The sequence below is a fragment of the Bos taurus genome, chromosome 4 (assembly GCF_002263795.3).
Source record: "Bos taurus isolate L1 Dominette 01449 registration number 42190680 breed Hereford chromosome 4, ARS-UCD2.0, whole genome shotgun sequence".
Lineage (NCBI taxonomy): Eukaryota > Metazoa > Chordata > Mammalia > Artiodactyla > Bovidae > Bos > Bos taurus.
The window spans coordinates 97284618-97309619 of record NC_037331.1 but is presented as its reverse complement, the minus strand read 5'-3'; the positions used below and the strand labels follow the sequence as shown (position 1 = coordinate 97309619).

The 25002-nt window shown below is 38.9% G+C and overlaps 1 protein-coding gene across 5 annotated transcripts in view; it reads right to left on the bottom strand.

The window, feature by feature from the left end:
• The window catches only part of EXOC4 (exocyst complex component 4), an 806015-nt gene that overhangs the window by 436479 nt on the left and 344534 nt on the right, over positions 1-25002 (bottom strand). For all 5 annotated transcript variants that reach the window (XM_024990789.2, XM_059885681.1, XM_059885683.1 and 2 more), the window contains one exon: positions 5540-5636. In XM_024990789.2, the coding sequence (XP_024846557.1) occupies positions 5540-5636 (97 nt within the window). The remainder of the gene's footprint in view (positions 1-5539; positions 5637-25002) is intronic.

Here is a 25002-nt window from a genome sequence, read left to right as displayed (position 1 = left end):
GTCTGTCCTCTCTACCATGCAGTATACAAATCCCCTTTCCATTGAAACAATGGCTTTAGTGCTTAAAGAATGACCAAATAAATCAGTTAATAAATTAGGTCCCCAAATTTCTTCTAACGGCAAAATTTAATGTATATTCTCTGCAGTAGATAAATAAGAAAAGATGATTTCATAAGGGTGAGTCCCTAATACAACAGGACCAGGGCCCTAGTTAGAAGGGGAAGGGGCTATGTGAGGACACAATGAGAAGACTTCTTTGAACTCCTGAGTTCTCATGTCTGACTGGCTCTAAACATTTGGAATTTCAGTTTCTCAAATGATGATGCACTAGCATTAAAATCCACCACCTTTCTTTGATGATTCCACCTTTAAAACCAAAAACTTATACACAGAGATGAGATGGTGAATACAAAAATCAAATGCATATTTTTGTTTTCATTAGAGACACATTAGTAGCAAGCCACACTAATGTGCCTAATTATTCCAGAATGCATGCAATAATAAATGCATGCAGTAGACAGGCAAAGGCAGCCCACCCCAGTGTTCTTGCCTGGAGAATCCCAGGGACGGGGGAGCTTGGTGGGCTGCCGTCTATGGGGTTGCACAGAGTTGGACACGACTGAAGTGACTTAGCAGCAGCAGCAGAGAGGTAAAGCTTTAGACTGTTTTCTAAATACTTCAGTTCGATGGCTACAGTCAGTTCTTCAAGTAATAACTCTATCTTCACCCATTTTTTTTGCTATAAGAAAAAATTGCACTAACAGACCTTGTCCTTGTTGCTTAGTCACTAAGTCATGTCCAACTCTTGAGATCCTGTGAACTGTAGCCCCCCAGGCTCCTCTGTCCATGTGAATTCCCAGGCAAGAATACTGGAGCCAGTTGCCACTTCCTACTCCAGGGGAATCTTCTGGATCCAGGAATTAAACCCAAGTCTCCTGCATCTCCTGCAGTTGTAGGCGGGTTCTTTAACACTGAGCCAGCAGGGAAGCCCACTAACAAATCTCAGGTACAATATAATCTGCTTTTAGAGAATAAAGAATAATAAGAAATTTTAAAAATAGATAGGGAAAAATAAATTCTCACTCCCTCCCCCACCCCCTCCCAAACAGCAGCCACAAAGTAATTTCAAAGTTCCTGAAATAGTTAGATTATATATTAATTATAACTGAAACTTATTACTCTATAGCAAACTGTGGTTAATACCTCAATAAAATACACACTTTTTTGGTAATGGAAATGCAACCCACTCCAGTATTCTTGCTGGGAAAATCCCATGGACAGAGGAGCCTGGCAGGCTACAGTACATGGGGTCACACAGAGTCTGGCGTGACTGAGTGACTTCACTTTACTTTAAATTTTATTAATATTTACATGATGGTTAATAATTAACATAATGTAATTACTCAAAAATATAAATTTTAGAAAAAATATAAATGCTTGGCAGACCTAGACAAAAGAAGGGCAACATGCCACTCAACATTAATGTATCTTCCTTCCGTTCCCCCAATTCAGTGCCTTTAAATAAAACCAGTTTATTAGAGCGAATTCATCCATTCTGGTTAAATGTTTCCAGAGAAACAAAAAATAACAAATATCTCAGTGGGAATGGTTGGGAGAGGGGGTGGTGGGAGGCAGATATAAGTCCTATTAGTTTTTAGGTTTATATTTTGGTCAAAGTATCTCAGAATCTACCTAGGCATGGCTAGAAATCTTTTTATTTCAATATGCTTTTGTTCATTTTAGACCCACAGGCAGAAAAACTGATTATATGACCTCTCACCATTAAAAGCCTACATTCAGGGTTTAATTGCACACAATGTCTTATTAGGCTGAGTAATGCAAGCATGGGCAAATAAAGAACAGAAACAGCAAGGATCGAAAAGAAGCAGAAGACATTAAGAAGAGGTGGCAAGAAGAACTACAGAACTATACAAAAAGGTCTTAACGACCCAGATAACCACCACGGTGTGATCACTCACCTAGAGCCAGACACCCTGGAGTATGAAGTCAAGTGGGCCTTAGTATTCAAACCTATAAACAAAGCTAGTGGAAGGGATGGAATTCCAATCGAGCTACTTCAGATCCTAAAAGATGATGCTGTTAAAGTGCTGCACTCAATATATCAGCAAATTTGGAAAACTCAGTAGTGGCCACAGGATTGGAAAAAGTCAGTTTTCATTCTAATCCCAAAGAAAGACAATGCCATAGAATGTTCAAACTATGTTACAATTACCTCATTTCACATGCTAGCAAGATAGTTGTCAAAATCCTTCAAGCTAGGCATCAACAGTATGTGAACTGAGGACTTCCAGATGTTCAAGCTGGATTTAGAAAAGGCAGAGGAACCAGAGATCAAATTGCCAACACCCACTGGATCACGGAAAAAGTAAGAGAATTCCATAAAAACATCTACTTTTGCTTCATTGACTGCACTAAAGCCTTTGACTGTGTGGATCACAAAAAGCTGTGGGAAAATTCTTAAAGTGATGGGAATATGAGACTATCTTACCTGTCTCCTGCAAAAACTATATTCAGGTCAAAAAGCAACAGAACTAGACATGGAACAATGGACTAGGTCCAAATTGGGAAAGGAGTACATCAAGGCTATATACTGTCACCCTGTTATTTAACTTATATGCAGCGTACATCATGCTAAATACCGGGCTAGATGACTTGCAAGCTGGAATCAAGGTTGCAGGGAGAAATATCAACAACCTGAGATATCCAGATGATACCATTCTAATGTCAGAGAGCAAAGAGAACTAAAGAGCCTCTTGATGAGGGTAAAAGAGGAGAGTGAAAAAGCTGGATTAAAACTCAATATTCAAAAACTAAGAATATGGCATTCGGTCCCACTTCACATCTGGCATCACTTCGAGGCAAATAGGGAAAAAGTAGAAACTGACAGATTTTCTTTTATTGGGTTCCAAAATCACTGTAGACACTGACTGTAGCCCCAAAATTAAGATGCTTGCTTCTTGGAAGAAAAGCTATGGCAAATCTAGACAGTGTATTAAAAAGCAGAGACATCAGTTTGCCTACAAAGGTCTGTATAGTTCAAGCTATGGTTTTTCCAGCAGTCATGTATGGACGTGAGAGTTGGACCATAAAGAAGGCTGAATGCTAAAGAATTGATGCTTTAGCATTGTGCTGCTGGAGAATACTCTTCAGAGTCCCTTGGAAAGCACAGAGATCAAACCAGTCCATCCTAAAGGAAATCAACCCTGAATATTCATTGGAAGGACTGATGCTGAAACTGAAGCTCCAATACTTTGGTCACCTGATGCAAAGAGCCCACTCACTGGAAAAGACCCTGATGCTAAGAAAGATTGAGGGCAAGAAGAGAAGGGGGCAGCAGAGGATGAAATGGTTGGATGGCATGATCAACTGAACGGACATGAATTTGAGCAAATTCCCAGAGATAGTGAAGGACGAGGAAGCCTGGTGTGTTGTAGTCCACAGGGTAGCAAAGAATCAGACACCACTTAGTGACTGAACAACAAAAATGAATACATGAATGACTACAGGATACATGATTTATGATAATTATCAAAGTAAAATATACTAGCAAGATGATGCACACTGATTCTTCTCACTGTTGAAACTAAAATTTTAAACTTCTTTATTTTTTTGGCCACACTGCAGGGCTTGCAAGATCTCAGCTCCCTGACCAGGAACTGAACCTGAGTCATAGCAGTGGAAGCCATAATCCTCACTACTAGGCCACCAGAGAACTCTCATAAACTTGTAAACTTTAGAAGGAACAATAAATTCAGTAATCAGCCAATGCTGAAGTGTAAAAGCAAAAATTAAAAAAACAAAAAACCAACACTAAAAGATCTTAGTCATTTGAAGTTCCAAAAGCCCATGGAACCATGAGAAGCAAGGTTAAAATCTGACCCAAAGGCTAATTTAAAGTCTATAATGATCATTTGCTTAGGAAGGAATTAAGTCAGCTTGTAGACCACTTAACAGTCTTGTGACTTCCACTAAGAGTTACACAGAGAAAAAATAATTAACTATTTGCGTTATGCAACAAAATTCTCCCTAGTTCTAATCAATAATCAATTAAACTACTTTATGAAAGTAGAGACTAAACAAGTGAATTACACTGGTAAAAGTATAATCAAGCTATAAAACAACTCTCTAGTGAAGCAACATAAATAAAATAGTAAGAAAAAAAAGAATTGTCAGGAATACATTCAACCCTACCAATATTTTACCAGAAATGTATTACTTAGTGTGAAATAAGTATATACACTTTTTATTCTAACTTCATGTTTAAAAAGAAAAAAATAAGTTTATGGGAAAAATAAAAAAACTCTTGAAAAGTGACAATACTGCTAATGAAACTTCCCAAAGATTTCTTCCATTGTTAAAAACAAATGTAAATATTAGGATTACATTTATTGAAGTAACAGTATACTTAGCAGTAAATTATGGTGTTTGAACTAGGTCAGAAGATGCCTATAATGATTAAGCTATCTTCTCATTTTCCTAACAATTAGGAACACTGACTAAGTAGAAATCAATTGTAATTGGAAAAGCGTTAAGTCCTAAACTAATTACTAAAGTCAGTTGATATATATGATAGTTAATTTAGAAATTCTAAATGTTGCACTTAATATATATATGTATATATATATATTTATATATATACACACACACAGCATATAATGAATTATATAAATTAATTGACACTATATATTTCCCACAGCATTGTGGAATCTCAGTTCCCCAACCAGGGATTTAACCTATAACCACTGTATTGGAAGTGCAGAATCCACTGAACCACCAAGGGAAGTTCTTATAAGTTTTTTAAATGGAAGTATCACAGATTCTTATTTTCTTAAATCACATTATCACAATAAACTGAGCATTGTGATAGATTTCATTCTACTCATCAAGTTTTATCTTCCAATATTTAAAACCATATTGATTGATATAATGCTTTTCAGTTTTCGTAAGTCGTATTTGTTCAGAGAACTGCTAATTCTCAAAGGATATCTGAGTCATTAGTTTAAATCAGTGAGACAGATCATGGGTCTGCAATTGTTTCCCGTAAAGGGCCAGTAAGAAAATATTTTAAGCTTTGTGAGGCATATGGATTCTGTTTTAAATATGCAACTCTGTACCTAGTGCCCCAGCCATGGGCAAATACATAAATGGATAAGCATGACTGTGCCAATAAAAACCTATTTACAAAAACAAGTGACAGGTTAGATTTCTCCATGGGTTTTGCCAATCCTGAAACAGTTAAGGAGGAAAAGAGAGGGACGGTAAAAAGGAGAGGGACAGGAAATGGGAAAGAAAGAAAATCAAATAAACGTATTTATGAAGTATTACTCTCGAGACTAAGTAGCTACTTAGTAGGGTTAACATTATTTTTCTATTGACAAACTTTGATTGTGAGGCCCTATAAAATGCAACAAGGTCTTTTTATGATTTGTTTCAATGCTGACAGACCTACTGGCATTCAGTATATCAGCATAAATAATGAAAATATTGATCTTCAGTAAGTACATAGGATTTGACTTACCTTAATAATGGATGGAATATGACGGTAATGTTCCTGGCTCCAGGTTTGCAAACAAATTTTGTTCCTCCACCTTCAATTAAGTTGTCATCAGGACCCCCTTTCAGAAAAAAAGCAAAAGAGAAGAGATTAGCTTATAGGAACTTAGAAAAAAAAAAAAAAGCCTATCTGATGGATGTTATACTATCATAAGGAATATCAACTTTGAAAACAGCTGACTTTAATATTTACTAAATTATTATGAATGACTTGATCCAGTCTTCCTCGTGAAATAAGCAATGGATTAGCATTTTTCACTTTGGAGAACACGGAAGCACAGTAAGAAATACTGTTTCAGTGTCAACCTTTGACAGCACAGTTCAGAGGAAGGAAGGAGGACCACTCAGGCTGGTCTAGGTAAGGCTGCAAAGGTTGGAGCAGAGGCCCATATGAACCTAACCAAGCCTATTTCACCAAATCTAAAACCCCAGTAGTTTTAAGATACACTACTGTTAGAAGCAACAATAAGAAAAAAGAAATCCTGCTAACTAAAGTATACAATGCTTCCTTATTACATAGAATTTTCTTTTTCTTATTGAAGGTTCTTTATAGTTTAAATTACAAAACTAGGTCAAATAATTTATAAATAAATTTAAGACTTTATTAATATTTGAGTACATCCAGTATTTTACTTCAAACTGCTGATACCCATTCTGCAAGGTTTAATGTTGATAAGTTCTTAATGCTATTAGAAGGTTTAAAGAGAAGGTGTTCTTATACCAACCAAATTTCATACTCTTTCCTCATATATTCCTTAACAGGTTCACTGACTGAAACACTGAAGGGTTAAGATGTGAAGAATAACCACTCAGCTCACACATACTGAGGCAAAAACAACTCATTATGACTATTTTCCAGTTAACAGCCATTAAGACGTCATTAATTGAAGATATACCCTAACTTCAGAGTTTACAGTGTGACAAATGTACATCGAGGGGTGCTGGGAGAAATGTCCCCCAGATCACTATTCCTGTTTCTTTGCATTAAAATGAAGCTCAATTAAAGTAATCTCTGGCCTCTCTCCATCTTTCATTCACTCTGGGGGAGTAAACTCCTTTGGTAAAACAGAAGAAAAGGCTGGGCATGCACAGCTTAGCAACATTCTTATTTCACTTCAGAAATCAGAATGCCTGTACAAGGTCAGCATTGTCTCACTAAGTTTAGCAAATAAAAGGTCCTACCTTGTCAGAGAAGGATGAAGTGGTCCAGCACCTTCTCTAAGCAAACAAATTCGTCTAATTCTGATGTTCAGCAAGCAAACTCATTTTGCTCTCAAACTAGCTTACACTTCCAGTCTGCCTTCTATCAGTAGAAAAGTGGAAGTGGTATTTCACCTTCCATTTGCTTACATATATTATTTCATAATAGTATCAGAACTCTAGATAGGGAAGGTAGCTGCTATTTAATAGACTTTTTCAAAACCCTAACAATCTACACACACAATATTGCATTTCTTTTTTTCTGAATTAAACAGCTTCTTTTTAATTATAGTTCTTTTCATGATACCAAACATAACTAAACCTCACCTGATTTATTATCTGTTTTAATGGTCTCTGAGGTATCTTAGAAATTGACTGATAAAAACATGTGAAGCTTAAGAAATCTAAAGCCTGGATCATCAAGACTTCCCAGAGGCATCAGAGTTTAGACAAATCCCATTTGAATCAGCTATTTCCACCAACGGATCAAAGAATGGTTTTTCTTAAGAAATACAGAAAATACAATGACACGTACAGCTCTTGATTCAAAATCATGAGCTTTTTGTTCTCATTTGGGAAAAAAATCCATTATTATATTTGCATTGGAGATATCACTGCTCTGCTAAGTCAATGATTTTGCTTGGTTAAAAGTGAAACAAAAGGAGAGAATCAACGTTACAACAAACACTAGTCCTATAATAAAAATCCTCCTCCAAACTTCATATGATTTGGTTACAGACCAAAAAAAAAAAAAAAAAACCCACAGAATAAAAATATCTTTATTAATACTTCCCAAGATCATAAAACCAAGTCATAATTGAATCACCAAGGAAACGTGCACATGCGCAGAAGAAACCAGGTTAAATTCTGCACTCTAGGAACAACATCAATGATTCAAACGACTTCCTACGAAACAAATAAATCTACAGAAAATAACGCACTAATCTACTCAATATGAGTTATGAGCATATCTTAAAGGGACAAATATGAGTGGACTGCATGACCTCTAACGGTTTCTAAAAACTCTGAAGCTTTCTGATTTTAGATACTCAATAATTACACACAGGCCTGATTAACACAGCTTCAAACCAGCATCTTCACGGACACTGAACACATTGTACGATGACTACCTCAAGGCCTCAGCCCACAGTGGGCTGTATCTGGGGAGACTGCTTGTCTCCTACCATTCCTTTAGGGCCCAGGAGGTATAGCCCAAACTGTCAAATGCCCCTCTCCTGATGTTCACAATGCCATTCACTTCAGTTCAGTCCCTCAGTCATGTCCAACTCTTTGCAACCCCATGGACCAAAGCACGTCAGGCCTTCCTGTCCATCACCAACTCCCGGAGTTTACTCAAACTCATGTCTGTTGAGTCGGTGATGCCATCCAACCATCTCATCCTCTGTCGTCCCCTTTTCCTCCTGCCCTAAATCTTTCCCAGTATCAGGGTCTTTTCAAATGAGTCAGCTCTTCTCATGAAGTGGCCAAAGTACTGGAGTTTCAGCTTGAACATCAGCCCTTCTAATGAACACTCAGGACTGATTTCCCTCAGGATGGACTGCGTGGATCTCCTTGTACTCCAAGGGACTCTCAAGAATCTTCTCCAACACCACAGTTCAAAAGCATCAATACTCTGGCACTCAGCTTTCTTTATAGTCTAATTCTCACATCCATACACGACCACTGGAAAAATCATAGCCTTGACTAGACGGACCTTTGTTGGCAAATTAATGTCTCTGCTTTTGAATATGCTGTTTAGGTTGGTCATAACTTTCCTTCCAAGGAGCAAGCGTCTTTTAATTTCATGGCTGCAATCACCATCTGCAGTGATTTTGGAGCCCAAAAAAATAGCCAGCCACTGTTTCCCCATCTATTTCCCATGAAGTGATGGGACCAAATGCCATGATCTTAGTTTTCTGAATGTTGAATTTTAAGCCAACTTTTTCACTCTCCTTTCACTTTCATCAAGAGGCTTTTGAGTTCCTCTTCACTTTCTGCCATAAGGGTGGTGTCATCTGCATATCTGAGGTTATTGATATTTCTCCCGGCAATCTTGATGCCAGCTTGTGCTTCCTCCAGTCCAGCATTTCTCATGATGTACTCTGCATATAAGTTAAATAAGCAGGGTGACAATATACAGCCTTGACATAATCCTTTTCCTAATTGGAACCCATCTGTTGTTCCATGTCTAGTTCTAACTGTTGCTTCCTGACCTGCATACAGATCTCTCAAGAGGCAGGTCAGGTGGTCTGGTATTCCCATCTCTTTCAGAATTTTAGTTTATTGTGATCCACACAGTTAAAGGCTTTGGCATAGTCAATAAAGCAGAAATAGATGTTTTTCTGGAACTCTCTTGCTTTTTCAATGATCCAGCGGATGTTGGCAATTTGATCTCTGGTTCCTCTGCCTTTTCTAAAACCAGCTTGAACATCTGGAAGTTCACAGTTCATGTATTGCTGAAGCCTGGCTTGGAGAATTTTTTTTAATATAGATTTATTTATTTTAATTGGAGGCTAATTACTTTACAATATTGTATTGGTTTTGCCATACATCAACATGAATCCGCCACAGGTGTACACATGTTCCCCATCCTGAATACCCCTCCCACCTCCCTCCCCATACCATCCCTCTGGGTCATCCCAGTGCATCAAGACCAAATTTGCCTGTTACCTCAGGTGTTTTTTGACTTCCTACTTTTGCATTCCAGTCCCCTATAATGAAAAAGACATCTTTTTTGGGTGAGTTCTAAAAGGTCTTGTAGGTCTTCATAGAACCGTTCAGCTTCTTCAGCATTACTAGTCGGGGCACAGACTTGGATTACCGTGTGACTTTTTCTGGGGGGTGGGGGGCAGCACTCTGTGACATGTGGAATCTTAGTTCCCCAACCTGGGATGGAACCCACACCCCCTGCACTGGAAGCGCAGAGTCTAACCCCTGGACCTCCATGGAAGTCCAGCAGTGACTTTCTGTAAAACAGATCATGTAACCTTAACGTGAGCCTCTTGTCAGTGTCATCTGTTTTCCGATTCTAATGCCACCTTCTCCCTTTGTGGAATGTTAACATCCCAGAAAGTACCTACAAAAAATATATTTGTTGAATGAATGAAGGAGAAACAATGCCCTAACTTAGTAGTATGTTATCAGAATTAGATGAGAAAGTATTATGTGCAAGTCCTTCATAAACTGCCAAGAACATAACACATGTCAGCAATCTTCTCTGTATCCCCAAAGTGCTATAAGGTAGGTGTGCCTAATCAACGTTTGTTGATGACCATCATATGAGGAACACACATAAAGATGCGACACCAAAAACAAGGCACTGGAGCCACTGGACATGTCAGTGCAAAGAAGAGTTCACTGTGACTATACATGTGACAATACTAGGCATGAGGACAATACATCAAGAGACGACTGCTTCAATTCCTCTAAATCCCTGTTAGTTACATAAAGACTATTCCTGATTCACACAGTAGGGTTAAACTAATCAAAAAGTAAAGACTGGGCAGAATTGAAAAGAAAAAGAGAACAGAAAAATCCCCCCCACCCCCACCTCCTCCGACAACCAAAATTTCATCTATAGGTCTTCTGTAGACTTTTCCAGGTTCATCACCAAGTGCCTTAACACTGTATTTGATGTGATTTCCTCTTTACAGGCTACGAGTCCAAATCTAGCTTCAGATCAGATCAGATCAGTCACTCAGTCGTGTCCGACTCTTTACGACCCCATGAATCGCAGCACACCAGGCCTCCCTGTCCATCACCAACTCCTGGAGTTCACTGAGACTCACAGTGGAGAAATCGAGCTTACTAAATTACTAATAAACAGCACAAACCTGGTGAAAATAGTCTTGAAAATAAAGCTATCAGAACCAAAAGTAAAGGCCATAGCCAAAGAACCGTGTTGTCTGTGAGTCTCTCGCCTCTGACGTTTAGCTTTCAATATTCTGAACGAGAAACACAACCTACCACCTCTCCTCACATGCCTTCTGGTCATCAAGCAAGCTGGGAGCCGTTGTCATGAACTTGCTTGGGGAACACATTGCTCAAACCTGAGAAAAACAGGGGTTGAAGGGCAGAGCATATCCTTCCCCGTCATTCATTATGCTCACAGTGTAATCCCCACTGTCACAGGCCAGGTGACAGGCACCAGGGAAAACGCGGAGAGATGATGGATGGCTGCAGAGGCCGGGGAACTGACAACCGTACTACAAGTAGAATACATATTCTGCAGAATGAAGGGGGCGAGATGTCCTCATCATAGATCTTGGTCCTAACAGGCAGGACAGTGGCTGACCGGCAAAAGGTGCCAGGGCCACCCAGTGACTTCGGGATGACAGCTTCTTAGCTAGGCCCTTCTTTAAGAATCCATCTACTTATAAGTCATTAGCTCCCAAACTTCTTCTCAGCTAGAATTTGATGTAGTTTATAATAAACATAGTCATGTTAATAAAATAGAAAACCAAGATCTCAAAAAGAAAGGGAAAGAAAGGTTCCTGCAGAGAGGACTATGGTACAATGGGAAGAAGCAAAAAGATTTGTGTCAGACTCCAGATATCTACCTACTACTAGTGTAAGGGTGACAAGAACACTCAAATTTTCGGAGTGTCAGCTTTCACATTTATAAAACAAAGATTGCAATAAACTTTTTCAGAGATTTAAGAAGTAGGATAACGTACTCCAGGGCATTCAGTACAGTGTCTGACAGCTGGTACATCTCAAACAAACAATTATCTACTTTTCCCTTTAGAATTACTAAGCAGATAAGGATCTAAATGATCACACACTCACAGGAACATACACTAAAAGGACAAAAGGTTCAAATTAAAAAAGTATTATCCATGATCCTTTAGGCAATACTGTACTAGTCAGTATCATTTGTGAGATCAATAAAAACATGTTTGTCTTTATTTGGAGTCAACAGCATTGCACTGAAAGTTTGAAACGATTACTAAGAATACTTACAGCCTGACAGAAGAAAACCAGTCTTTCTCTTCATTTTTCAACTAAAAACAATCAGTATTAGGACTTTCTGGTGGCACAATGGATAAGAATCCACCTGTCAATGCAGGGACTATGGATGAGTTCAATCCCCAGTCCAGGAAGACACCACACACCTGGGAGCAACGAAGCCTGAGCAACCTGACCACTGCACCTGTGCTACAGAGCCCCCGGCTGTGACCACTGAAGCCCGAACACTCTGGAGCCCATGCACTGCAACGAGAGAAGCCTGTGCAAAAGAGTAGCCCCCGCTCACCACAGCAAGAGAAAGCCTTCATGCAGCCAGGAAGACCCAGTGCAACCAAATAAATAACTTTTTAAAAATCAACATTAAATGTATAGATGTCAAAATGATAAATGCTCTGTGCCAAGAGATTAGACGAAAATAGTATAGAATTAGATAGCCATTTTTGCTGAGCCACAGCAAACAGTATGCCTCACCTGACATTTTTAATGTGTTCTGGACTTAAAGTTGGCCTTTCCACATACAAAAGAACCACAGTGAAAGTTAACTTAAAAAAAAAAAAATTGAAATATAATTTAGAATCTTATGTTAGTTTCAAGTGTACAGGAAAGTGATTCAGTTATACAAATACATATACACACACTTTTGCGGGCTTCCCTTATGGCTCAGCTGGTAAAGAATCCACCTGCAATGCGGGAGACCTGGGTTCGATCCCTGGGTTGCTTTTTCGGATTGTTTTCCATTATAGTTTATTATAAGATACTGAGTCTCACCCCCAGTGCTCAACAGTGGGTCCCTGGTGTTTGCCTATTTATACACGTAGTGTGCATATGCTGGGGCTTCCCAGATGGTGCGGTGGTAAATAATCCACCTGCCAACACAGGAGACGCAAGAGATGCAGGCTCACTCCCTGGATCGGGAGGATCCTCCGGAATAAGAAATGGCAACCCACTCCCTATTCTTGCCTGGAAAATTCCATAGACGAAGGAGTCTGGAGGGCTACAGTCCATGGGGTCAAAAAGAGGTGGACACGACGGAGAACGCACACACAGAAGTATATGTTAATCCCAACTCCTAATTCCATGGGGTCAAAAAGAGGTGGACACAACTGAGAACGCACACACACAAGTATATGTTAATCCCAACTCCTAATTTACCTCTCCCAACACGGCCCCCGATACCCCTCTATCCTGAATGGTAACCAAAAGTTTGTTTTCTGTGTCTGTGAGTGTCTCTGTTTGCCAAATAAGTTCATCTGTATCATTTTTTTCTAGATTCCACACATAAGTGATATCACATATTTGTCTTTGTCTGATCTACTACACTTACTATGTTTATCTCTAGGTGCATCCATGTTGCTGCAAATGGCATTACTTCATTCTTTTTTATGACTGGAAGGGGAACATTTTTACAGCAAATATTTTGCTTCATAAATACTTTCTAAGAATTATGAAAATGCATACAGTACAAAAAATATGGAATTCCTGATTGCATTAAAAAATAGGGTTTTAAATTGGTTCTATGAGCCAGATGAATGGTCTCAGAGTTCTCTGAATTCACAGCTGTCACAAGAGGGCTTTTAAAAGATTAAGTCCTTTAGAAAGTACCTATTCTTAAAGCACAAATTACCTCTGTGACTTCATGCTGCTGTTGCTGCTCCCAGCACCACCAAACCTGTAACAAGGGTCTGCACACGAGATTGATGTTCAGTGCTAGATTAAGAAGCACACAAAGATAAAACACTTACCCTTACCCTCAAACGACTTACATTATGGACAAGTCAAGAAAATCAAGATTGGTGATGATATTCTGCTGCTTTTGGGTCTGGGAGGAAAATACAGGCAATAAGCCACTTGGAGGAAAGGATCATCTTTTAGACTCAACTCTTACCTAGTGTATAATTATCAGCAACAATACTTTTTACAGACTATTGTTCATACATGTAACCTTTGTTCCTAAAATAATTTCTGGTACATAATAGGCACTTGGCAAATGTTTATTAAATAAACGCATGAATAAGCACAGGAAACTATATTCAATATCCCATAGTAGCCTGTAATGAAAAATAATCTCAAAAAATATATATGTATATAAATGAGCTGCTTGGCTATATGCCTGAAATTTGGTCTTCCCTATAGTTCAAACAGTAAAGAATCTGCCTGCAATGCAGGAGACCTGGCTTCAATTCCTGGGTCAGGAAGATCCTCTGGAGAAGGGAATGGCAACCAACTCCAGTATTCTTTATTTATTTTTTTTAAATTTTATTTATTTTTCTATTGAAGGATAATTGCTTTACAGAATTTTGTTGTTTTCTATCAAACCTCAACATGAATCAGCCATAGGTATACATATATCCCCTCCTTTTTGAACATCCCTCCCATCCTACCCCTCTAGTTTGATACAGAGCCCCTGTTTGAGTTTCCTGAGACATAGAGCAAATTCCCATTGGCTATTTATTTTATATACGGTAATGTAAGTTTCCATGTTACTCTCTCCAAACATCTCCCACTCCAGTATTCTTGCCTGGAGAATCCCATGGACAGAGGAGCCTGGCAGGCTATAGTCCATGGGGTAGCAAAGAGTTGGACACAACCGAGCAACTATTACTACTACTATGCCTGAAACTAACATAATATTGTAAACCAGCTACACTTCAATTAAAAAGTACATGAATAAGCAAATGGAAAATGATAAAGAATATTTCTTTCAGACCGACTGAATTCTATGTACAAACCACACAAGAACAAGCAGTTGTGTTTTGCATGAAGTATGCTCAGTGAGGAATCCATGTTTCAATAAAGTGCTACAAAACTATATTCATTTAAAATACTTTTTGTAGAAGATAATCTACAAAATAGAAATAAATTAGTTATTTCCACCATAAGTTATGTCAATGACTTGCCTATATTTCATTGCTCAATTATATTTTATTCCTAGCTAGTTGTAATGTTACATGGTTCACAATTAAGACAGGTACAAAGTATTACACAGGGTGTAGGAATAAGGTCAAGGGAGGGGTAATAATAGTATCCCTGTAAGATAACTCACTCCAGTTTTCTTGCCTGGAGAATCCCATGGACAGAGGAGCTTGGTGGTGTACAGTCCAGAGGGTCGCAGAAAGTCAGACACGACTGAAGTGTCAAAGCAGCAGCAGCAAAGGGATTGGGAGATGTGTCTTGCTCAAGGTCACACACATGCAAAGTCCAGAATTCAAACAATTTTTTCCCAACTATATATGCTACAATATTTTAAATATTTTTTAAAAGGGTCTTTGTTGGCTGCGTCAGATCTTAGTTGCAGCAAGTTGGGGCCTTCTTCAGGTCATGCAGGATCTTTCGTTGTGGTGCGTGGGATCAGCTGCTCACAGGCATATGGGATCTTAGTTCCCCGACCAGGGATTGAACCTGCGTTTCCTGCATTGCAAGGTGGATTGGTAACCACTGGACCACCAGGGAAGTCCCCTGTGCTTAACATTTTATAGTTCCAAGAAACTCACAGGTTGAATCAAATGATGTAGATGATGAGAGACACAGGACAGCAAATCCTGATTTTTTTTCTTTAGGGACTTCCTTGGTGACTCTGGTAAAGAACCTGCCTGCAATGCAGGTTTTGACTTGGGTTCAATCCCTGGGTTGAGAAAATGCCCTGGAGAAGGAAATGGCAAACCACTCCAGTATTCTTGCCTGGGAAATCTCTTGGACAAAGGAGCCTGGTGGGCTGCAGTCCACGGTCCTGCAAAAGAGGTGGACACGAACTGGCAACTGAACAACAATGATAACGTGGACTGTAGCCCACCAAGCTCCTCGGTCCACGGAATTTTCCAGGCGAGAACACTGGAGTGGGTTGCCATTTCTCCTCCAGGGGATCTTCCTGATGCAGGGATCAAATCCCTGTCTCTTCTGTCTCCTGCATGGGTAGGTGGATGCTTTACTAAGTCACTTGGGACGCCCTTGTGCAGTCCATGGGGTTGCAAAAGAGTTGGACACAAGTTGACAACTGATTAAACAACAAACAACCCTGGTCTTACAGTAGCTTGACACACAAAATGCATTTTCCATGTAATCAACACCATAAATATCACAGTTGGTTATCCAAGGCAATGCACAAAGAAACCTCTTGATCAAAAATGCAAGTGAAGCTTAAGAAAAACAACATTCTATGGATAAAACCATCAGGCAGAAAATGTTTCAGGGGAAAGGCATTTAATGGTTCAACTGAGGCCAGAAATAACACTTTCTGATACAACAAGAATTGGAATTCTACTTTTCCCCCCTCTCTCTGGACTAGCCAGTAGAGGATATCATAACCCCTCCAAACTCAAACTACTCCTGATGGCTCCTTGGAGGCCCAGGGACATGAAGGGAGAAAGACAAGAAAGGGCTGACACCTTTGAGGACGGAACTTGTACAGTCTGCTTGTATTAATGCCTAAACACAGATAGAAGCTCATTTTGTTTTTTAAATGTTTCTCCTTTTAAGCAAACAATTCCAATAAGCCTTCCTTGCTGCTGTTGGTGCTTTTTATTATTATTTTTTTTAACTGTTACTACAGGTCAGTTCTACATGTCTATTCATTTAAGGCCCATATATTGTCTTGTGTATTTTTAAGTTTAGCAACAAATGAAAAGGGGAAGATGAAAGGGTCTCAAAGGTCTCACAATAAATCAGCAGTCCTAATATGTAAATGAAGGTTTTTATTTTTTAACTTAAAACCTTGTCTATACTTTTTTATTTTCATCTTTATTAAGATACATTTAACACCATAAGATATTTAAAACATATACGATAATAGTCCATCATGAAAGGATTTGCCCCATCTAGAAGGAAATGGCAACCCACTCCAGTATTCTTGCCTGGAGAATCCCAGGGTGGGGGGAGCCTGATGGGCTGCCATCTATGGGGTCACACAGAGTCGGACACGACTGAAGCGACTTAGCAGCAGTAGCAGCAGCAGATAATTAACACATCTCTAATTTCACATTTTTTTTTTTTTTTGGTAATATTTAACTTTCACTGTTAGTACATTTCAATCATACCATACCCTTGTCTCCATTTCTCTTGCCCTCTGTAATCCTTGAAAATGCTGAGGATAAACTCTGGGCTAATACTCATGAAAAACATCCTCCCTTCTCTGACTTCCAACCACCTATAATTTAATATGAACATGGCAAACCCTGTGAGAAAAGCAAGTGATGCTGGTAGATTTCTGTGGTCCTCAAAGCTTATAATGAAAAAGGGATGATATGGCATCTCTCAGGATGCCATTCTTCCCTGTCAGAAGCATGGGCTGTCACTGACTAGGGGTAAGAATGAGAAATGAAAGAAAGAAAGGAAATTCCAAGGACCAGATCCCTGAGAGAGGGAAAAGCAAAGTCCTTTTGGGTTCTACCTAGAGTCACTCACTAGGTATATAAGGTATCATGTAGGGAAAGAACCATGTAAATAAGGGACTGCCCAATGATGGGTTATTGTGAGGATAAACAGTATGTGTTTTGAAGCACAAAGAACAATACAGTACTGTGCACTGCATTAACCTATTTTCTGGAAACTTCACCAGGAGCAGGCTGCTGGGAAGCAAGGAAGTCATCTGAGTGTTGCTTCAAGTTAAGACAATCTCGCCTAGATTTTCAGTTAAAGATCATGAAATGATTCTTACTAGAAAGTAAAAAATCACATTTTGTAGTTCAAGAACTGAATACACTCTTGCTCCTAAGTAACAAGTGAAATTTATAATAATCTATTATTTGGGCGGGTGGTCTCCTAGTTTAAAACAGGAGGGGAAAAAAAAAAAAAAAAACAACACCAGTTCCTTAATTATCTTCCTAACAATAAATGAGAAGAGGTTTTGGAGGCTGGGATGACAAGGAACAGAGAGAAATGAAACAACAGTTTTTAAGGTTATTAAACTCATCCTGAGCCATCTATAAAGTGTGTTCACCTGGAGCGCTTCATGAGCATAAGTCAAAGAAAGTAACAGACCTGACTGCTTCTGGAATGGAGTGTGAGATGCGTGCTCTAAGAAGAGCATAATGTGAGGTATGAGCCAATTACCAAAGGACCCACAGTCACTGCATGCAGATTTTTTAATGGTTGATCGATAAGGCACAAGGGAACTTTAACTGACCATCAGTGAGGAGCATTCCTATCTTAGTGACATCATCTTCCAACTCCCTTTATTTTAAGGCTACAGTAGGAGACTGCATTGATTCTTTTTTTCTCTTTCCACTCTTTAACAGTTCTTCTAGTTTGAATTATCTTCCATCTAGTATATATATTTTTGTGGCTAGTCAGGTATACCCAGCTCAGAGATTCTCGCGTATGTAAGCTGGAGTTCCAACCTTACCTTTGGGGGCCCTGGTTTCCTAGAAAAATGTGTTCAAAGTTCGTCCACGCTGCACAATTTAACAGTCATGTGTGCTAAGTCGCTTCAGCGTGTCTGAATCTACAACTCTATGGACCACAGCCCGCCAGGCTCCTCTGTCCATGGGATTCTCCAGACAAGAAACACTAGAGTGGGTTGCCACGCCCTCATCCAGGGGATCTTCCTGACCCAGGGGTCGAACCTGCATCTCCTGCGGCTCCTGCATTGCAGGCAGATTCTTTACCGCTGAGCCAATGGGGAAGCCCATTTATGAGTATAGCACTTCATTTCATTTTATGGCTGACTATTTATTCCATTGTAGGTATATACCACACATATATATTTACCAAGATAAACATGTGGGTAGTTCCACTTTTCTGGCCATTATGAACAATGTCACTATGAACACCCATGGATAAGTCTTCTGTGGACATACATTTCCTCTTCAGTATATACCTAGAATTTGAACCACTGGATCATATGGTAAATCTATGTTTAACATTTTGAGAAACTAGCAGACTGTTTTCCAAAAAGTCTATGCCCTAATGTTCATGTAATATTTTTAAATATTATCTTTTTTAAATTTTATTTTTAAACTTTACATAATTGTATTAGTTTTGCCAAATATCAAAATGAATCCACCACTGGTATACATGTGTTCCCCATCCTGAACCCTCCTCCCTCCTCCCTCCCAATACCATCCCTCTGGGTCGTCCCAGTGCACTAGCCCCAAGCATCCAGTATCGTACATCGAACCTGGACTGGCATCTCGTTTCATACATGATAATTTACATGTTTCAATGCCATTATCCCAAATCTTTCCACCCTCTTCCTCTCCCATAGAGTCCATAAGATTATTCTATACATCAGTGTCTCTTTTGCTGTCTTGTACACAGGGTTATTGTTACCATCTTTCTAAATTCCATATATATGCGTTATTATACTGTATTGGTGTTTTTCCTTCTGGCTTACTTCACTCTGTATAATAGGCTCCAGTTTCATCCACCTCATTAGAACTGATTCAAATGTTTTCTTTTTAATGGCTGAGTAATACTCCATTGTGTATATGTACCACTGCTTTCTTATCCATTCATCTGCTGATGGACATCTAGGTTGCTTCCATGTCCTGGCTATTATAAACAGTGCTGCGATGAACATTGGGGTACACGTGTCTCTTTCCCTTCTGGTTTCCTCAGTGTCTATGCCCAGCAGTGGGATTGCTGGATCATAAGGCAGTTTTATTTCCAGTTTTTTAAGGAATCTCCACACTGTTCTCCATAGTGGCTGTACTATTTTGCATTCCCACCAACAGTGTAAGAGGGTTCCCTTTTCTCCACACCCTCTCCAGCATTTATTGTTCATAGACTATTGGATCGCAGCCATTCTGACTAGTGTGAAATGGTGTCTAACAGTGGTTTTGATTTGCATTTCTCTGATAATGAGTGATGTTGAGCATCTTTCTATGTGTTTGTTAGCCCTCTGTATGTCTTCTTTGGAGAAATGTCTATTTAGTTCTTTGGCCCATTTTTTCATTGGGTCATTTATTTTTCTGGAGTTGAGCTGTAGGAGTTGCTTGTATATTTTTGAGATTAGTTGTTTGTCAGTTGCTTCATTTGCTATTATTTTCTCCCATTCTGAAGGCTGTCTTTTCACCTTGCTAATAGTTTCCTTTGATGTGCAGAAGCTTTTAAGGTTAATTAGGTCCAATTTGTTTATTTTTGCTTTTATTTCCAATATTCTGGGAGGTGGGTCATAGAGGATCCTGCTGTGATGTATGTCAGAGAGTGTTTTGCCTATGTTCTCCTCTAGGAGTTTTATAGTTTCTGGTCTTACGTTGAGATCTTTAATCCATTTTGAGTTTATTTTTGTGTATGGTGTTAGTAAGTGGTCTAGTTTCATTCTTTTACAAGTGGTTGACCAGATTTCCCAGCACCACTTGTTAAAGAGACTGTCTTTAATCCATTGTATATTCTTGCCTCCTTTGTCAAAGATAAGGTGTCCATATGTGCATGGATTTATCTCTGGGCTTTCTATTTTGTTCCATTGATCTATATTTCTGTCTTTGTGCCAGTACCATACTGTCTTGATAACTGTGGCTTTGTAGTAGAGCCTGAAGTCAGGTAGGTTGATTCCTCCAGTTCCATTCTTCTTTCTCAAGATCGCTTTGGCTATTCGAGGTTTTTTGTATTTCCATACAAATTGTGAAATTATTTGTTCTAACTCTGTGAAGAATACTGTTGGTAGCTTGATAGGGATTGCATTGAATCTATAAATTGCTTTGGGTAGTATACTCATTTTCACTATATTGATTCTTCCAATCCATGAACATGGTATATTTCTCCATCTATTAGTGTCCTCTTTGATTTCTTTCACCAGTGTTTTATAGTTTTCTATATATAGGTCTTTAGTTTCTTTAGGTAGATATATTCCTAAGTATTTTATTCTTTCCGTTGCAATGGTGAATGGAATTGTTTCCTTAATTTCTCTGTTTTCTCATTATTAGTGTATAGGAATGCAAGGGATTTCTGTGTGTTGATTTTATATCCTGCAACTTTACTATAGTCATTGATTAGTTCTAGTAATTTTCTGGTGGAGTCTTTAGGGTTTTCTATGTAAAGGATCATGTCATCTACAAATAGTGAGAGTTTTACTTCTTCTTTTCCAATTTGGATTCCTTTTACTTCTTTTTCTGCTCTGATTGCTGTGGCCAAAACTCCCAAAACTTTGTTGAATAGTAATGGTGAAAGTGGGCACCCTTGTCTTGTTCCTGACTTTAGAGGAAATGCTTTCAATTTTTCCCCATTGAGGATAATGTTTGCTGTGGGTTTGTCATATATAGCTTTTATTATGTTGAGGTATGTTCCTTCTATTCCTGCTTTCTGGAGAGTTTTTATCACAAATGGGTGTTGAATTTTGTCAAAGGCTTTCTCTGCATCTATTGAGATAATCATATGGTTATTTTTCAATTTGTTAATGTGGTGTATTACATTGACTGATTTGCGGATATTGAAGAATCCTTGCATCCCTGGGATAATGCCCACTTGGTCATGGTGTATGATCTTTTTAATGTGTTGTTGGATTCTGATTGCTAGAATTTTGTTAAGGATTTTTGCATCTATGTTCATCAGTGATATTGGCCTGTAGTTTTCTTTTTTTGTGGGATCTTTGTCAGGTTTTGGTATTAGGGTGATAGTGGCCTCATAGAATGAGTTTGGAAGTTTACCTTCCTCTGCAATTTTCTGGAAGAGTTTGAGCAGGATAGGTGTTAGCTCTTCTCTAAATTTTTGGTAGAATTCATCTGTGACGCCGTCTGGACCTGGGCTTTTGTTTGCTGGAAGAGTTCTGATTACAGTTTCAATTTCCGTGCTTGTGATGGATCTGTTAAGATTTTCTATTTCTTCCTGGTCCAGTTTTGGAAAGTTGTACTTTTCTAAGAATTTGTCCATTTCTTCCACGTTGTCCATTTTATTGGCATATAATTGTTGATAGTAGTCTCCTATGATCCTTTGTATTTCTGTATTGTCTGCTGTGATCTCTCCATTTTCGTTTCTAATTTTATTGATTTGATTTTTCTCCCTTTGTTTCTTGATGAGTCTGGCTAATGGTTTGTCAATTTTATTTATCCTTTCAAAGAACCAGCTTTTGGTTTTGTTGATTTTTGCTATGGTCTCTTTTGTTTTTTTTGCATTTATTTCTGCTCTAATTTTTAAGATTTCTTTCCTTCTACTAACCCTGGGGTTCTTCATTTCTTCCTTTACAAGCCACCTGTACAAACCCACACAGCGAGGAAACGCCACAATAAAGAGAACTCCACAAACTGCCAGAATACAGAAAGGACACCCCAAACTCAGCAATTTAAACAAGATGAAGAGACAGAGGAATACCCAGCAGATAAAGGAACAGGATAAATGCCCACCAAACCAAACAAAAGAGGAAGAGATAGGGAATCTACCTGATAAAGAATTCCAAATAATGATAGTGAAATTGATCCAAAGTCTTGAAATTAAAATGGAATCACATATAAATAGCCTGAAGACAAGGATTGAGAAGATGCAAGAAAGGTTTAACAAGGACCTAGAAGAAATAAAAGAGAGTCAATATATAATGAATAATGCAATAAATGAAATTAAAAACACTCTGGAGGCAACAAATAGTAGAATAACAGAGGCAGAAGATAGGATTAGTGAATTAGAAGATAGAACGGTAGAAATACATGAATCAGAGAGGAAAAAAGAAAAACGAATTAAAAGAAATGAGGACAATCTCAGAGACCTCCAGGACAATATTAAATGCTACAACATTTGAATCATAGGGGTTCCAGAAGAAGAAGACAAAAAGAAAGACCATCAGAAAATACTTGAAGAGATAATAGTTGAAAACTTCCCTAAAATGGGGAAGGAAATAATCACCCAAGTCCAAGAAACCCAGAGAGTCCCAAACAGGATAAACCCAAGGCGAAACACCCCAAGACACATATTAATCAAACTAACAAAGATCAAACACAAAGAACAAATATTAAAAGCAGCAAGGGAAAAACAACAAATAACACAAAGGGAATTCCCATAAGGATAACAGCTGATCTTTCAATAGAAACTCTTCAAGCCAGGAGGGAATGGCAAGACATACTTAAAATGATGAAACAAAATAACCTACAGCCCAGATTATTGTACCCAGCAAGGATCTCATTCAAGTATGAAGGAGAAATCAAAAGCTTTTCAGACAAGCAAAAGCTGAGAGAATTCTGCACCACCAAACCAGCTCTTCAACAAATACTAAAGGATATTCTCTAGACAGGAAACACATAAACGGTGTACAAATTTGAACCCAAAACAATAAAGTAAATGGCAACGGGATCATACTTATCAGTAATTACCTTAAATGTAAATGGGTTGAATGCCCCAACCAAAAGACAAAGACTGGCTGAATGGATACAAAAACAAGACCCCTACATATGTTGTCTACAAGAGACCCACCTCAAAACAGGGGACACATACAGACTGAAAGTGAAGGGCTGGAAAAAGACTTTCCATGCAAATAGGGACCAAAAGAAAGCAGGAGTAGCAATACTCATATCAGATAAAATAGACTTTAAAACAAAGGCTGTGAAAAGAGACAAAGATGGTCACTACATAATGATCAAAGGATCAATCCAAGAAGAAGATATAACAATTATAAATACATATGCACCCAACACGGAGCACCACAGTATGTAAGACAAATGCTAACAAGTATGAAAGGAGAAATTAACAATAACACAATAATAGTGGGAGACTTTAATACCCCACTCACACCTATAGATAGATCAACTAAACAGAAAATTAACAAGGAAACACAAACGTTAAATGATACAATAGACCAGTTAGACCTAATTGATATCTATAGGACATTTCATCCCAAAACAATGAATTTCACCTTTTTCTCAAGCGCACATGGAACCTTCTCCAGGATAGATCACATCCTGGGTCATAAAGCTAGCCTTGGTAAATTCAAAAAAATAGAAATCATTTCAAGCATCTTTTCTGACCACAATACAGTAAGATTAGATCTCAACTACAGGAGAAAAACTATTAAAAATTCCAACATATGGAGGCCGAACAACACACTGCTGAATAACCAACAAATCACAGAAGAAATCAAAATTTGCATAGAAACGAATGAAAATGAAAACACAACAACCCAAAACCTGTGGGACACGGTAAAAGCAGTCCTAAGGGGAAAGTTCATAGCAATATAGGCACACCTCAAGAAACAAGAAAAAAGTCAAATAAATAACCTAACTCTACACCTGAAGCAACTAAATAATTATTTTAAAATCTGAATGTGTATGTGTTTGTGTGTGTGTGTGTGTGTTTGAGTTGTGTGCTGCAATGGTCAGCACTCAGAGGAAATGTATTTTGCTCTCCAGAAAAACCCTCTCCCACTAGCCTTAGACCCCATCTGCTAATTCCTGAAGTGGCTGCGGCTGTTAAGTCACTGCTGATGCTGCTGTTAAGTCGTTGCAGTCGTGTCCGACTCTGTGCGACCCCATGGACTGCAGCCCACCAGGCTTCTCCATCCACGGGATTCTCCAGGCAAGAACACTGGAGTGGGTTGCCATTTCCTTCTCCAATGCAGGAAAGTGAAAAGAGAACGTGACGTCACTCAGTCGTGTCCAACTCTTAGCAACCCCATGGACTGCAGCCTACCAGGCTCCTCTGTCCATGGGATTTTCCAGGCAAGAGTACTGGAGTAGGGTGCCATTGCCTTCTCTGACTTAAGTCACTAGGTCATGTCAGATTCTTTTTGCCTCCATGAACTATAGCCCACCAGGATCCTCTGTCCATGGGATTTTTCAGGCAAGAATACTGGAGGGGGTTGCCATTTCCTCCTCCAGGGGATCTTCCAGATGCAAGGATCGAACTTGTGTGTCCTTAGTCTCCTGTTTGGGAGGTGGACTCCTTACCACTAAGCCACCTGGGAAGCCCCCCTGTAGGGGCAGCCTTGTCTGTTTCCATCATTAACAAAGCATTACCATGTGTCACAGGTGACAAGCAGGGCACAAACATTCAGGCATTGTTACAATTTGGTAACTATCTGTGCTTCCTGTACTGTTCCCGTGTTGGTTCATCAGCCATGATTAAAACAGACAATAAGGTTTCTCTCCTCACTCAAGTTTCAGATTGCAGAAGATTTTACTATTTGCTCAGTAGTTCTTGTTAACCTAAAGCAGGAGTGATATGAAAGATGACAGAATGCAGTGAAGATCTCTAATCAGACGAGCCCATCGCAGTGCTGACCTAACACGTATGTTTGACTAGTCACGAGTCTTCTGATGATGTCTTGCCAGCTGGGTGGTAGATTTATGGTGTGAATAAGCACCAAGCTGAAAACAGATTGGGCCCATCAATCTTATTTTGCCTGTGAAA